The 13116-nt window shown below is 37.3% G+C and overlaps 1 protein-coding gene across 1 annotated transcript; it reads right to left on the reverse strand.

Annotated features, from left to right (window-relative positions):
- Nucleotides 1–4428: 4428 nt before the first annotated feature.
- LOC149147626 (uncharacterized) lies at nucleotides 4429–12697 on the reverse strand. Its single transcript, XM_089441898.1, has 3 exons — nucleotides 12625–12697; nucleotides 12013–12480; nucleotides 4429–6503 (listed from the first exon to the last, which is right to left on the reverse strand). The coding sequence occupies exons 1-3, from the start codon at nucleotides 12695–12697 to the stop codon at nucleotides 6484–6486; spliced, it is 561 nt and encodes a 186-aa protein (XP_089298024.1). The 3' UTR covers nucleotides 4429–6483.
- Between the last annotated feature and the right edge of the window lie 419 nt (nucleotides 12698–13116).

Here is a 13116-nt window from a genome sequence, read left to right on the forward strand (position 1 = left end):
CCCTTTTGCATTCCTCATCAACCAAGCATTTAAATGGAAATATTTTGTTTTCAAAATTCCTATTTTTTCTCTTTTGCACTCAACAAGGGTACTTTAAGTTAAATGTGTTAGCTCATGCTATGGAGGCCATGGAATAATTTTCTCCTTCTCAAAAGGCCTCTCTAATGTATTTTGAAGGTTCTATGGTTTTTTTGAGTCAAAAGAATTCTGCCTTTGAGAGAGTTTTGTTGAATACACTAAGTTTTCGTCTCAAGCTGCTTCTTTCTAGTCCAAGAGAAAATTAAGTAAATTGGTTTGTGATCATATATTTAAATTCCCAAAATTTTCACCAATCAACATTTCCCAATTTTTCTCACACAAACTATGCGAGCAAACTATATAATCTACTACACTTGTGACCTTGTAGGTAGTAAAGGTGAAAATACCAAACTTCCCCCGTCTAGCCAAACCATTGCAAATGACTAAATCAAATTCCCTACAATCAGTAAGCAATTGCCTCCCAAAGAGATTGAAGCCTTTGTTGTCTTCTAAAATTCTTGCCCACTGATGATTACTCTCTTTTATAAGCCAAATAGGATTGCAATCTTCTTTACAACAAAAAATGCTAGATCGTTCACTTCAAGTCCTAGCATTGAAATCACCCACTAAAAGGATTTCACCTAGCTAAGAATATGTTGTAATATTTGTTTTTGAGGTTGCAAAGGGGTCTTTGTGGTCAACATCCCTACTTTTGTAAGTTTTTGAAACTTGCAGAGCAAAATAGCATGCTACAATTATAATGAGATTTCCATTTTCTAATATTTTAAACCAAATGAATTATTTATTTGAGTTTTCTTTTTCTAGTTGAATGAAACAACATTTTTTTCCCTCACTAAGACCATGATATCCCTATGTACTTTTCCATTCCATGTTCCACGCTACCATCTTCAAATACACCTTCAAACAAAGGTGTATTGCACCCTTCTTGCTCATGTGTTTCTATGAGACAAATTATGTCTTTATCTTCCACAATAGACCCTAACCCAAGTCCTCTTCTCCATGGCTAACTTCTACAATTCCAACAAACTAAACTTAAGGAAAACTAGATAGGACTTGATTGCTATTTGTTTTGACATACAAGACTCAAAGTTGAGTCTTCATGTCAATACATATAATGGTGTTGCAATTTTTTAAAAATTTGTTATAAAAACAACGATAATAACCAGCATAACCAAGGAAACTACGCACCTCAGTTGGTGTACGAGGAGTAGGTAGTGTAAGAATTACCTCAATCTTTTCTGGGTCTACCTGGATGCCTGCAGTAGAGATATAATGCCCCAGAACTACACCTTTTTTCATCATCATATGACACTTTTCATTACTAAGGCATAATCTGGTAGCTATGCACCATTCAAGAACTTTTTCTAGATTTTGTAAGGCTTGGTCGAATTCATTGTCATAGGGAGTGAAATCATCCATGTATAGTTCAAGTCCTTCACTGATTAAGTCGGAAAAAATACTCAAGATTTCCCTCTGGAAAGTGGCTGGTGCATTGCATAGCCCGAATGGTAAAACCTTGTATGCAAATGTTCCCCATGGGTAGGTGAACGTGGTTTTGTCCTGATCTTCGGGAGTAATTTGGATTTGATTATATCCACTAAAACCATCCAGGAAAGAGAAAAATTCTTTCTAGCAAGAGTGTCGAGGACCTGATCTACAAATGGAAGAGGAAAGTGATCTTTTGTGTAGCTGTTAATTTTAGGTATGTTCTATGCTTAGCATAATTTACTTCAATTTTCCATATTAGCTCAATGTCAATATTCAGATTAGCAATTACATCAGCATGATAGTAAAGTGCAAATAGAAATAAACATAAACAACAGAAGACAAGCCAAGACAAGAGGACACAAGATGTGGCACCAGCCAGGGACAAACCCCAATGTTGGAAACCCTTGATCAATTATTCTTACATTCTTCAATAGTTCAGCAAAGAGAGATAGTACAAATACATTTGAAGTCAATAATTGACTTGCCAAATAGGAGATCAGACATCAGAGGTCTTCACCATGAAGATGACACAATTCAGCAGATGATAGGCCTTGAACAACTCAACCAATTACTCAACTTACTGAAGCTTTCCTTCCATAAGACTCTCCTTCCTTTGATGCTTCATTGATCATGTCAAGGTTTCCCATATGGAAACCTGTATATGCTGAAAGGACTAAAGCATATCTTGGAAAACTTGATCACAGGTAGGACACAAACTCAATGTGCTACAACACCCTAAACACCCCCACTGTCCACCTATATACTGCAGATAGACTTCACACAATCCTCCAATGATATGCTGACTTATAGGGTCTGAACGCGGCACTTAAAGGCCTCCAACTATTGGCTATGGCCTCCAGCCTAGCCCAATAGTTGACTGTAACTTTTGTCCCTTCACATAGATATCCAAACAACCCTTACACAACAGCCTTTAGCTTTTCCTTATTGCGGATTCTTCTACCCAACATACCGAGATCAATAATAGCTTGATCATGCCCAAAACAGTCCACGCTGTCACCTACAACAATGTGACTTTAACGCTGATGAAATAATTCCTTTTGCTGCGGCATAAGTCCACTCTTCTTACTGTGTCTTAGGGTCCCTTGTAAGCTGTGATAAGGGCTCTTCTAACTGTGACTTATATATTTATATGTTGCTGATTAGGGCCTCTTCTACTGCAACTAATAGAGCTACGTAAAAAAAAAATTCTTGACAACAAATAGGAGCTTCACAAGACTGCATATGGGTCTCTCGTAACAGTAGATTAGGGTTTCCAATTATGTCTCTTGTTGATGTGGAATAGGGATTGCGTTTAGGACATTAGGGCACCTCCAAGACAACGGTTGTGTATACTCCTTTAGGACTCTGTTTAGGGCAGCATTAACCCTTCTTTAATAATGGGTTAGGGCACAAATGAACAACAGCTTGAACTCCTAGTTTGGACTACGGCTAGGGCATCTTTTTCCATCGTATAGAACCCTTCTTGACTATGGCCAGATGTCTTCTTTCATGACTATGATTAGGGCTCTTTAGGGCAGTGTATAAGACTCCTCCATGATCCTTCATGAATGCGTCTAGATCTCATTAGGGAAGCGAATAAGTCTCCTCCATGACAGTGCATAGATCTCCTCTTACCTACAAAATGATCTCCTCGTAAGACTGTGGCTAGGGCATCTTTAGTTCAGCATCTAGGACTCTCTAGGAAGACCCTTTCTTCATAGCATCTAGGGCTTCTCCCTCTAGATCTCTTCTAACTACCAAACCCAAATGAGTGGAGAAAGATCATGAGTGAAGTCAGTGACAAATGACTTGAAGTCCTCTTCTATTTATAATAAAGCGTTGAGGATAGGTTGGGGTAATTTGGTTACTGGTCGACCTTGACGAATTTTCACATAACACAAATAAATTCATATCTCCCATGAATACATATCGAAATCGGATGATCTTTAGATCAATTCTACACCTCTCGACGACAGGAATCCAAGAAAAATATCAGCTGCCATAAATAAGAAGACCCACATGGATTTTGGCCCTAGTTTCCAATTTTAACAGTAGCTTTATTCAATTCTTTGTAATCCACACAAATTCTCCATTTGCCATTTTTCTTAGGGACCATAACCAACGGTGAAACCCATTGGCTGTCAGAGATAGGATATATAAAATTAACATCAAGAATATTTTGAAACTCTTATTTTACTATATCCCTAAGGTGTGGATTTAGTCTTCTGTACCATTGTAAAACTTTCTTGTAAAAAGAAGTTTCAGCTATATGCAGGCTATTGTTGTTCATGGCCCTTCTCTTGTCAATGTCCAAACTAAAGATGTGCAAAGGAACAGAACATTATACCATCCTTTCATTGTCATGCACATCTATATACCCACCCCCAAAGAGATAAGGAAAAGCAATGCTATTTTGCATTAGCAATAAATATCTCCCTCTGCAACCCACGTTTGCTCACTCCATGCCTACAGCATAATCTTGTGACTTGTAACTTGTAACATTTAACTTTGCAGCAGAACCAACTTTTATAACTTGCATCTCAATGGTTTTGCTTATTGATGACCCAATTGATATCACCACACATTATCAATTGATGTGAGCATGTTGGGGCATAGATACATGCATGGAAGCTTCACTCATTTGTTTTGTATGAACCAGATCAAAGATTCATATATTTATAGATTTATTACTATATATTACATCAGCCAACATAATATAAATAGTCCTACGGAACTAATTAGAATAAAACTTGAAACATGTTTGTAGTTAAAAACTTGAAAAATAAAATAGAATTGTATGCTTAGAAGCTTTAAACATTCAATTCATCTTCTAAACAAATTTTACCATCTTTCATACTTGTTCTTGTCACTAGAGAACTGATGGGATGCAAGAGTGCTAAGCCGTTTTTGATGATACGATGCAGAGATTCAAGGAACTACAATGAGCTGCAATCACACTGTAATATATTTTGAGTCATATTAATTAGTGGCAAACAATTGTCAATTTCCCACAATCAAAATTATACAGCATAATAGGGAATTTATATTTCTTAACAACATTGATACAGTGCTTCACTGATCAATGACGGTGCCTGTTGTGTTGGCAAGGAGGGCCACAAGTTCCATATCAACTGTTGGTATCAATGGCATTAGCTAGGTTCTCCAGAGTCCACCAGCATGTCGTATGAATATCTATTAGTTGCATTTACACTGATGGTGCCAAATTCTTATGGTATTAGCTGGCTTCTCCAGAGTCCAGGATGTTATATGAATATTTCTTAGTTGCATATCCACTTGTAAATATCTATTGGTGAAGAATGAGAATTTTCTCTCACCGGCTCTGTTCCAATAATTAGGGTTTAGCCCTGAGATTAGCCTCCATGTACATACAGATAATGTTGTTTCATTTTCTGTTGTTAGTATTCTTGTTTTTTCTTTACGTCATATGGGCATCGTGTACCTTTATATGGGTTTCTTACTAGTCCCTTTCACCTAGTTTGGCTGCGCACATTAATGTAAATTTCATTTCATTCATTTCTCATATAAAGTATGCTGCTTTGAATAGAAGTAGACATGTCTTAGCTTCTTAATCAAAGAAATAATATAATCCAGTTTGCCAGATTTTGAAATTGATGTCTGCATCACATGATATGACACCCTATTAGGCTGATACATTCTCTGGATTTTAATATGTTTTAAGTTATACTACAAACCTAAGGCATGAAAGTGAACACAAACTAAAAATTATATTAGGGATTGATCTTCTTAAGTCAAAAAAAAATTATGCATTTGATCGTTGTCATCCTCACTGGAATGCTTTGAAGATCCAAAGCGCTCAAAGCACTATTTCACTTCATCCTATAACTTAGAACTTGTAGAATTGAGTTCAAATCAGAAAGAGTTCATGGGTCCAGAAGAAGGTCCACATCAATTGTAAAATAGATGTAAAGGTCTCCAAAATAGACAATACAGTGGGAATTTGCAAGCACAGAAGCTTCATTTAACTTATGTTGCTAAACCATGAAGTCGGGCAGAACAACAATGTATACAAGCATGAAATGAAAACTTTCCCTATTGTTATTATGATGGCTCTAATTCTTCTCAATCTTTTACAGTCTGAGATTGCCTACAATCACATTCTGCATGACTTAAGATGATGTATAATTATTCTACGAAAATTCCACCAATTTTAACAGAATATAGTATATACACTACATTAATGTCCTCCTACCAAGATTTCTAAAATTTTGGTAACTTCCACCAATGTCATTTTCATTCATTGAAAGACATCAATCAGCGCAAACTCAAAGCCATCACCCTGAGCATCACCAATATTTGATGCTTTTATCTGCAGAGATACATAGTATGACTATGACTACATTTTCCCTGCACATGAACTTTCTCGTACTTTTTTTCTCCCACAACTGACTTCCTTTTCCAATGGTTGACCATATTTTCTATCTAAGTTTTGACATTTTATTAGCAGAGATACAAAGTATGGTTTTATCTATCTCAGTCTGGTCTGATTAACCACAATTTCTAGTTTTCTGGAAAATTCTTTCAGTTGTACATCATCCAACCATACCAATCATTGAAGGATCAAACATGAAACAAAGAACATTCTTTACGGCTCTTCTTATTCCTTGTCAAAAACTAGCATATTTCTTCTCTTGTATAATTTCAATGCAAACTCAAAGTGAACGTGGATACTACTGGAGACAAATTGCAAAAACACAAAAATGGTTAATAAAAAAGAGAAGAGGCCAACAAGACCTTTTAAAGCGAGAATTCTGCTGTTAGGATTCATTAAAGCCGAATCTGCCGTGATAGGCCTTCTCAATGGCTGCATAGGCATATTCATATCAATGATCGACACTGTTCGCAGGAGCAGTTTCCCGTACGCAGATGTACTTGTCTGACTCCATAGTGACATGAGTAAAGGTGATAAACTGTGGATTAATCCCGAGGCTTGGCAACTGCAACCATAAAAAATCATTAAAAAAGGAGACTTTAGTCACAGCTTATTTACTCAATCACTATTTTTCTGCACTAAAATTTAGCTCCACGTGACTGAAGTAGAAAATATGTCAGTACTGACGCATTCAGTAGTCCTATGGAAAAATAATATTTTAGATCTTGATTGCAATATGAGAGATCAGTTTGTCCTCTGTTTACTGAGTTTCAACTAGGCATGAGTCAGACACTGCTGTAGCAAAGACTGTCGATAGTGAAATGTGTGGTCAAACCTAGTAGAAAAGTAAATTTTCAAACTAACACTTTTGCAAGAAGAATTGCTCCTCTGGTTCCTAACTTCAAATTTAATTCATACTTAACACAGGCATCCTCAGCAAACTCAAGTTTTCAATAAGACTCTTAAGCCTGGAAGTAGTTTAGAAATTCTATCTCCAAATCTCTTTTAATGGATCTGACATCCACATATTAATCACGATAGTAGATACAAGAAGAAAAGCTCTAACTGAACCAAATCCAAGTGGACATGAAACTTCCTTGTAAATTAGTGTAAACAAATTATACATTCAAAATTGTTGACTTCCGACATGTTTTGACACTAGTTATAAGAAGAAATACTACTGGAACTGGCAAATTAAAATGAGAAAAAAAGGAAGTTTTATTCCTCTGCATTTTCTGCCAAATTTTTGTCGCTCTGCAACTTTTACCAAATTTTTAATTGCTGGAATTTTTTTGCCAATTTTATTTGGAACAATTTTCACAACATTGATGATCAGAGCTGAAATAGATCATTTAAAACACACAGCAGATCCAGATCTGCAATTATCTATCATTTGTGGCTCAATGACGAGTAGCCCAACAGATACTAATATTGAAATTAATCAATGCAAGCCAGATATCTTCAACTGGTTTGTAGTTTATTTTCCTCAAAGAGGAATCGCGGGCAAGTCATGGCTGCCAATAAGATCAGTTAGGACCACAGCATTGTGCCCCCAGAACACTTGCTGACCAGATCAATAGATCAGGTGACTTGATCTATTTTATCAAAGACGACACATAAGATCCTAAGCTATTGAATCAGTAATAATACACTGTTGTTTAAATAATTTCCGTAAAAGTCGCCAGATCACTTGACGGTTCTGACAAACTAATACATATACTAACTAAACATATTCACAGCAGGTCAACCTAGGGCACTCAGCTTCTGGCGGACTTTCATCTCAGGTTGAATCTCAACAGCTCTAATCTAAAACACGTTACTGAAAAATTATCCAAACAGCCATAGAATCTAGAAAAAACAATCTGGCTGGCTAGCACAAAATTACGTCTGAATTCAACAGAACAGAAATTCAGTCCAGACATAAAGGTCAAAAGACAAAAACTTTAGATTACTCGAGGCGCCAAATGTCCATGAAATAACAGAAAAGAAATTGCCGTTTTCCTGCAGTGGTACTCACCGTCAGGACCTCCTTCATGGTGTTCGGGGCGCTAGCTGCAGCCATGGCGCCGGTGAAAGAAAACCCCGATCTCAAACAGCGATTCCTCAGAGGAAAAAGGAAAAAGCCTTAATTCCGATCAAACGTATCCAATTCCACAAAAATTCCTAGAACAGCCAATCTGCCAAAAAACCGTCTATATTCAACCAAACCCTGCAATATCAAGCTCACAAAAATTCGCAGAAAAAGGTGAACACTGAAGCCAATACCGGAATCCACCCCGGTACCAATCCGGCCGCTGTTGCAATAGAAGATCTGGGAGCCGAACTGTGCTCTGAAAATCGCAACCCACCCTCGCAAGGGTTTGAGGAGAGGAAGAAGTTGTAGAAGACTAAAGCTATTAGTGCCCACCGAACATTTGAGCTGGAATATAAGAATATCTTAGCATTGGCCCAAAAGGTACAAAGGGAGGCCAGTTAGGATGAATAAATTAGAATTGTTGAATTTCTCTAGAAGAGATGTTGTTCAACCTAACGATGAGCTATTGAGTCTAGCTATACCTGCCTCCTAATGTTTTTTATTTATGGAAAATTATATTAATAATTCATTGGGTTTGCTTTCAAAAGCTTGAAGGTTTTTGAAAAGCTAATTTCATGGCTGAATGAAATAAGCCTTTAGCTGTTGCATTTTCTGTCTCCATTATTGGTCATATGTAATTATGACTCCCGTGATGGGTTTAAAAAAGAATAAATTTAGTGTATCTGCATTTATATATATATATATATCTATATATATATATATAGATATATTGGGAATGCTTCACAGAAACATACTTCTAGATAATTTAGTATCTGCAGTTTATATATATAGATATATATTGGAATGCTTCACAGAAACATACCTCAAGGGGCTGCAGTGCAAAGAGAGGCTTCCTTTAATAAAAGATTAATAAACTTATGCTATCCTGATTCACAATTGCTTACATATTTAGCGTTTTCCCTGCAACCTTTATGACCTTTTCCTTTTACTTGTTGTCCTCTTGAGGTTTGCTTCGAACTGAGAGTCCATATATCCAGTGGGCTGCGAGGTTTGTCACTCTGTCCTGTCATACGACATAAATTGCCGACAACTTGGGGGAGTCGTTTTTGTTGATTTGGTCATGGCGTTAATTGAAGTGAAGACGTTTATATGTAAATACTGAAGACCTCGCCATTGTGAAAGATCCAATCCTCTGTGGATATGATGTGTGGAATCTAAACAGTTCAGAAGGTAACCCCCATAAGAGCTAGCTTCTGCAGACAATGACAGAGGCATTTGAGTTAATCATAGGATCAATCGCCATGAAAAAATAATGTGCATACACTATGTAGGTTGAGGTTGATGGTTGTTACATCGATCTCCATGGGGGCATGCTGCATATGGACGATATAGATCAGTCTCAACCAGTGTCGGGGAACTCCTGTAGTGTTGAATTCTTTGAAGTACCTACCAATAACTATCAGCTAAGGCAACCGAAACCATTCAAGGATTTCCAAGGAAGACAGAAAAATTTCACCGTGCACTTCACAAAAAGCCAACAATGCTGCTCTTCAAAAAATAAGAACTTCAATTTTCTAAATTTTCACATGTGTGTCTTTGGTTTTACTGAGAATTGTTTGTATCTTTTGATCCCTTACTGTTCTCCACTAATCTCTTCCTAAACAGCAGCAGAAAATAAACAACACTCTGTGCCTCATGCAAGAGGGTATTTTTTTAGAATGTAGAATGTAACATATGCAATCTACATGTATTCTGTAGCAACAATGTGCATGCACTATTCAGTGCGAGAAGGATCGTAGCCCTTAGTAATGAATGGAACAAGGGCTACTATGTGACTTTTGGACATTGCCATTTATGCTGTGAATCTTCTTTTCTCATGAGTTCACAAATGAAATGTTTCGAAATTTTCATGGGTCAGAGTTCTTTTTCAGTTCAAATGATATTCAATTTTTTAGCAAAATTTTGCTGTGTCCTAATTGGAAATAAAAAGTTCATATTTTCATTATTCTTTTGTTATCATTCACAGGATTTTGTTTCAGATGATTCAATCTTCTGTGGGGTTTTTGATGGCCATGGTCCTTATGGTCTTCTTGTTGCCCGTAGGGTCAGGGATTCATTACCAGTGAAACTGCATTCTTTTTGGCAATCCTTCAAGGATAAAGCTAACAACATCAATGCTACCGATACATACAATAACAAAAAGAAGGCAAAAAATGGCCAAAATGACTTGGGTGGTGATGGCCAAGTCAGTTCAACAGAGGAGTCCAGTCTTTTTTCTGCCTGGAAAGATACCTACCTGAAAGCGTACAAAGTAATGGACAAAGAATTGAGGTCTCGTCCGACTATAGACTGCTTTTGCAGTGGAAGCACTGCAGTTGCAGTTGTTAAACAGGTAATCTGCGATTAGTCGATATATTTTATATGTATTAGTTATGAATGAAATTTCGTTTCTTTCTGTTTCGTCCTGTTTTCTGCTGTTTAACTTGAAATAAGATATAGACGTTCCTTGTACTGAGGTAAAACTACATACCTTCTGTTTTAGATTTATAAGAAAAATATGGTACATTTTCAATGCCCAAAAAATTAACATTCTGTAGTTGTAAGTTTCCTTTATCACAGAAGCAGTTCTTGGTTTAAATAGTTAACGGATGGAATAGCTGTGCATTTTATCCTTATTTTAAAAGGGGTCAAAACTTAGGTTACAGGGTAACTGTCTCTGTAGGTAGTATTCTCTTTTTCTTAAAATTCTACTCGGTGGAATTATTATTAAGCTGACAAATGAAATAATAGCAGCAAAGAGATACAATTACATATAAATCTTACGAAAGCCAGATAATCAAGAAAGTAGGAAACTATAGAAAAGGAAAACGAAATAACGTTAGGGGTGCTGACCGTCACCAAAGATCCCTGTGAAAATAAACAAGACATAACTCAAATTGTAGACAGCTTACCTTGAAAGCTTAACATTTTCTGGTAGTTGAGAAAACCCCTGAAAACTGAAAGTAGGAACACAGACTTTACCAGGATTAACGCCAGAGGGAGAGACAAAGACGACTGTTGAGGGGCACCAAATCTCATCTTGAGGCTACTGTAAACATGCAAATCTGTGGACACTCTCCCCAAAGAACCTGAATTTCTGACAGTCCCCAGGGTAGACTGGACAATAAAACCCTCGCGTTGTATTCCCAGCTCTGAGTTTTATTGAACGCATGCATGCAGAGTGCAAGTATAGGAAAAACCCCGGTGCAGGGTGGTGACCAGACGAGTAAGTTTAATGGGATAGTTAAATCCTAGGCAGGGTTGAAGCTATGTACAAAGCCCGAAGTCTGAGGACAAGGGGGCTCGACAGCAGAATCCCTGTCATTGCTATCTGCTTTTGAAATATGGGAAGGTGGAAAACAACCCTTCTGGCAGTGGTTACCCTTACAAGAGAACCCGAAAGCGGACGAGGATAAATGGTTACGACTTGAAAAGTAAACGTAGTGGATTGCAATGGCAGGACAGCCAGCAAGAACAGGGACAGAACTCCTCTGTGGTGGATACCAGAAAACTTACAGCAAATAGTCTAGCAGTTATAAGACAGTAATTATAATTGACTGCAAATCCCCAAATTTTCCTGTATTGGGATTAATATCTCAGCACACAAAAGAAAAGTAAAGAATGAGAGATGCAACGCATATTATCCTGTAGGTGAGGCGAAGAAAAAGCATGGCCACAACAGTATAAAAATTTATAAAAGCTTGTCGACTAAAATACAAACTGAATTCACTTAAATGGGGTTTCAACTGATAGCCGAGGTATTACTACCAAGCGGCGAACCCAGAAACTTTTAGGACAAGAATAGAACCATCAAATGAAACAGCAGAAACTATATAATTATAATGCAGGAATAAATGTCCAGGCTAATGAGTTCATGGAGCTTATAAATTACATACATCCTGGTAGAACCCTTGTTTTTAAAACAAAACCCTTAGCTGCAAATTAACGGCGAACTGAACGCAGAATCGAAAGAACAGACCAGCATAAAGGAATTAGTTACCTGTAAAATTTAATAGTCCGTTGTCGTGCAAGAAACTGACTCCGAGTAAACAATCCTGAGCAAACATGATCTGGCCGAAAACAGAGTAGCGAACGGAGGAGCGAACCAGAGCAGTTTTGTGAAAGGCAGCATAATCCCAAATGAAAGCCCTCCAGGCGAAACCGGAGGTTGATGAATCCCCAGGTGAGCAGCCTCCATCAGATCGCCAGAAGGGAGCTACACCATCGATCTGGCGGGGATTCCAATTGTCGGATTGGAGGTCAAAGGCGGTGCAGAGATGTGAGCTCGGAGTCAGAGGAGTCAGAGAAAGCAGCGAGTTCCAGGAATGGAAACCCGGAAGTTCTCGGCACTGACAATAAACAGAATTCCGCCGAATATGGATGCCAAGTGTCAACCTGACATTGAAAAGGACGACAAAACTCTGTTTCAATAAGAAGCCTATCGGCCTAAAAAGATGAAATGCGCTCGCTCAACCATATGCAAATTTAAATGTACGCGAAATGCACCTTAATTCAGACAAATTCGCCAACACGGCATTTCGGGGCTCGGAAAAGAGATTCGTTTACAAGTGTCGGGAGCCCGTGCCTAGCTGTGATTCGGTTACGAACCTACAGGCTACGGTGTAGTTCGGGTGTTGGGCTTTTGCTTTTTCACCTTTATTTGTAGGGGCAAATTTGGATCTCATTTTTATGACCCTTTGTCATTCCTTCAAAGAGTATCAAATTGTAGGCCCCCGCCGGCGAGCGGTTAGCGACGAAAAAGCAGGCAATTTCGTTGCTATTAATTTAAATAAAAAAATTGTATTTAAATTTTTCCCACAACGGGATAAACTAGATGCAAGATTTGGAAAAGTTTAGTTTAAATATTTCATAATTTGGATTTTTTCGATATTTTTTATTTCAAATTTGGTTGTGAATTACTAAAATTATATATTTTAAATTACAAAGTTGTATTTTATAGGTATAATAAAGATTTTTAAAGGAGTTGAATTTATCTTTTTAATTAAAATAAAAAATTATTTTTATGACGAAAGCCTTCGCTCTCAAATTTCTTTTATAATTGAATTTCATTGAAAAAATTCAATTCATAAAATATTTAAACGGG

Source organism: Pinus tabuliformis, chromosome 9 (genome assembly GCF_031772625.1).
Source record: "Pinus tabuliformis cultivar Carrire ecotype Pingquan chromosome 9, CPIR1, whole genome shotgun sequence".
Lineage (NCBI taxonomy): Eukaryota > Viridiplantae > Streptophyta > Pinopsida > Pinales > Pinaceae > Pinus > Pinus tabuliformis.